This window comes from Phodopus roborovskii, unplaced genomic scaffold (assembly GCF_943737965.1).
Source record: "Phodopus roborovskii unplaced genomic scaffold, PHOROB, whole genome shotgun sequence".
Lineage (NCBI taxonomy): Eukaryota > Metazoa > Chordata > Mammalia > Rodentia > Cricetidae > Phodopus > Phodopus roborovskii.
Genome location: NW_026125698.1, coordinates 28,352 through 30,693, shown reverse-complemented (window position 1 = coordinate 30,693; position 2,342 = coordinate 28,352). Strand labels below are relative to the sequence as shown.

The 2,342-nt window shown below is 47.4% G+C and overlaps 1 protein-coding gene across 1 annotated transcript; it reads right to left on the bottom strand.

Moving 5' to 3' along the window:
* Window positions 1-1,244: 1,244 nt before the first annotated feature.
* Window positions 1,245-1,750, bottom strand: LOC127217469 (ATP synthase F(0) complex subunit C2, mitochondrial). Its single transcript, XM_051178466.1, has one exon. The coding sequence runs from the start codon at window positions 1,685-1,687 to the stop codon at window positions 1,262-1,264; it is 426 nt and encodes a 141-aa protein (XP_051034423.1). The 5' UTR covers window positions 1,688-1,750; the 3' UTR covers window positions 1,245-1,261.
* Between the last annotated feature and the right edge of the window lie 592 nt (window positions 1,751-2,342).

Sequence of the window (2,342 nt, the reverse complement as noted above, 5' to 3'; positions counted from 1 at the left end):
CTGTGAGTCAGTATATAAGCCGGCTCCTTCCCCTCAATAAATGGCATTGTGGCATTCCTTTTGCACAAATGACCTGCTGTCTTGTCTCTTATTTAAATCTCTGGACCTTTGCCCAATTAGTGGAACAGATTGTAATGCAGGCAGTACATAGTGTTTGGCTGCACATCATTCTTCTCTAGCTTTGGTCCTTTTCCATGGGTCTTTAGTAAAGGCCACTGTCATCCTATGGTGGTTGGGCAGAAAGAGGTTGGGGCAGGGCAGGGAGGGGGAGGGGCAGAGAGTGGAGAGGAGAGCTCAGAACCAGATTTGGCTTGGAACTGTAGTATTTCTCAGCACATGGATTTCAGAGCTCTGTTGAGCAAAGACAATCAGAATCACTGACAAATGGTAGGCTATTCCAGGGAAGCCAATGTCAGTCAGTCTTATAACAGTTTCCTCTGAGATAAAAACATTCCATCCTGCAGGAAGCTTTTTCAGGAGGAAGGTAAACAACTCAAAATCTATTTAGGAAGTCCCTGAAACTAACTGGATTCACTAGGACTCTCCCTGTCAGAGTAAACAATAGAAGCTGAGCGTAACACCAGACCAGTCTCTCTTCCTGGAAGAAGCAGGAACAAGCAAGCTGAACTGCTGGGAGAGGTTTAGACCAATCTAGGCCCCTGGAAAGGACACTTTCCAACCCTGTTGTGCTGTTTACAGGCTCTGATGTGTGTCCAGGTTCCCAGCATTTGTGAGCTGTCTGTCACCCATGCTGAGGTGGCCTTTGGTGATGCAGCTGTATTTGAGTCATTTTTTGCTCCTGTGATTGACTCCTCACCCACATTCCTGGTAAGTGTCAATAAAGCTCACTGGTTCACCAAGTCTAACTTGGGTGGTTTCTATACTTTTGTGCATAGAGAGTGGACATATGTGTTGCATCTTCCCAGGAAAAGCTTTATCACACAAGTTTTTAGAAAGCAGGCTTGGAGTGGAAGATAGCTAAAGTAGGCCAAGGCATCTGAGGTTTTGTCACAAAAGAATAGTACACACACCCAGAGTCGGGGAGGCAGACTGATTTGCATCTCCTGATACATGATGCTCACCTGTATGACATATCTTCTTTTTTTTTTTTCTTATTAATACAGTATTTATTTGTCTTCTCTCTGTCAAACCCTGAGCCAAACACTTTCCCCAGACTTCCTGGGGAGGTACAGGAAAAGGAACATACAGGGCAGACCGGACACGAAAGAACTATGGGAGGTGGGAAGTGGAGACAGCTGCTTCACATGGCGAAGAGAATGAGAAAGGCCACCATCAGGCAGAAGAGCCCCATGGCTTCTGAGAGGGCAAAGCCCAGAATCGCGTAGGAGAAGAGCTGCTGCTTCAGAGAAGGGTTCCTGGCATAACCAATGATGAGGCTCCCAAAAACAGTTCCAATGCCAGCCCCAGAGCCAGCCACCCCAACTGTAGCAGCCCCAGCCCCAATGAACTTGGCGGCTGTGTCAATGTCCCTGGAAATGACGCTGGTTTGGAAGCTGCGGCTAGGGATGAGTGAGGTCAGAGGACGAGGGGCTGCCAAGCTGCTGAAGCCCTCATCTGTCCAAGTCTGTGGTCGGTTCAACTCCACTGCAGACAGGGGACGACTCAGCAGCTGAGAGGTGCTCCTGATCAAGGAGCGGGTGGAGATGAACTTGGAGCAGGCATACATTTTCAGGGGTGAGGGGCCAAGGCAGGAGAGCTGCTCCCAGGGTAGAGAAGACAGAGAGGGGCATGACATATCTTCTTAAGCCCATCCTTTTGGCCAGTTTCTGGAGGGTCTGTCGATGTGGGTTGTTGTCGTGAGCAACCTGTGCTTGCATAACCTGTGGTTGATTTTAATGACAAATGTTGGGAGTGAATCAACAGTTTACAGCTTGATCTCTTGCATTTTATGGAGGAACAGATAAGACATAAAATGAAAACTGTGATGTGTACTATCGTACTTGAAAGTCGATGTAGCTGAGAGCAAATGAAAGAAAAACTCACTTTATAAATTCAAACTAACTCTTACCGAGGTCTTTAAAAGTCAACCCACTGCAAGATGGGATGCTGCCACTAGAGATATTACCTTTTCTCCATCTGGTCTCAGAACTCACACATAAAAGACACACAACATGACCTGTTTCACATGGCTTCTAATTTTGTTAAGTATCCCTGCACTGGAAGTTCAAAATACACAAATCACTCCACATTTGTCTGTGGCCACTGTGGGTCTGAACAGCCTCAGGGCCACTGACAGTTTTTCTTGATGCTCTGCTGTGGGCAAGGATCACACAGCACTGCAGGGACGCCACTGTGGTGTATGGAGGGGCATTTGCTCCACA

What these genes read in the sequence shown, in the direction of transcription:
- LOC127217469 (XM_051178466.1), bottom strand. Translation starts at nt 1,687, where the DNA reads ATGTATGCCTGCTCCAAGTTCATCTCCACCCGCTCCTTGATCAGGAGC.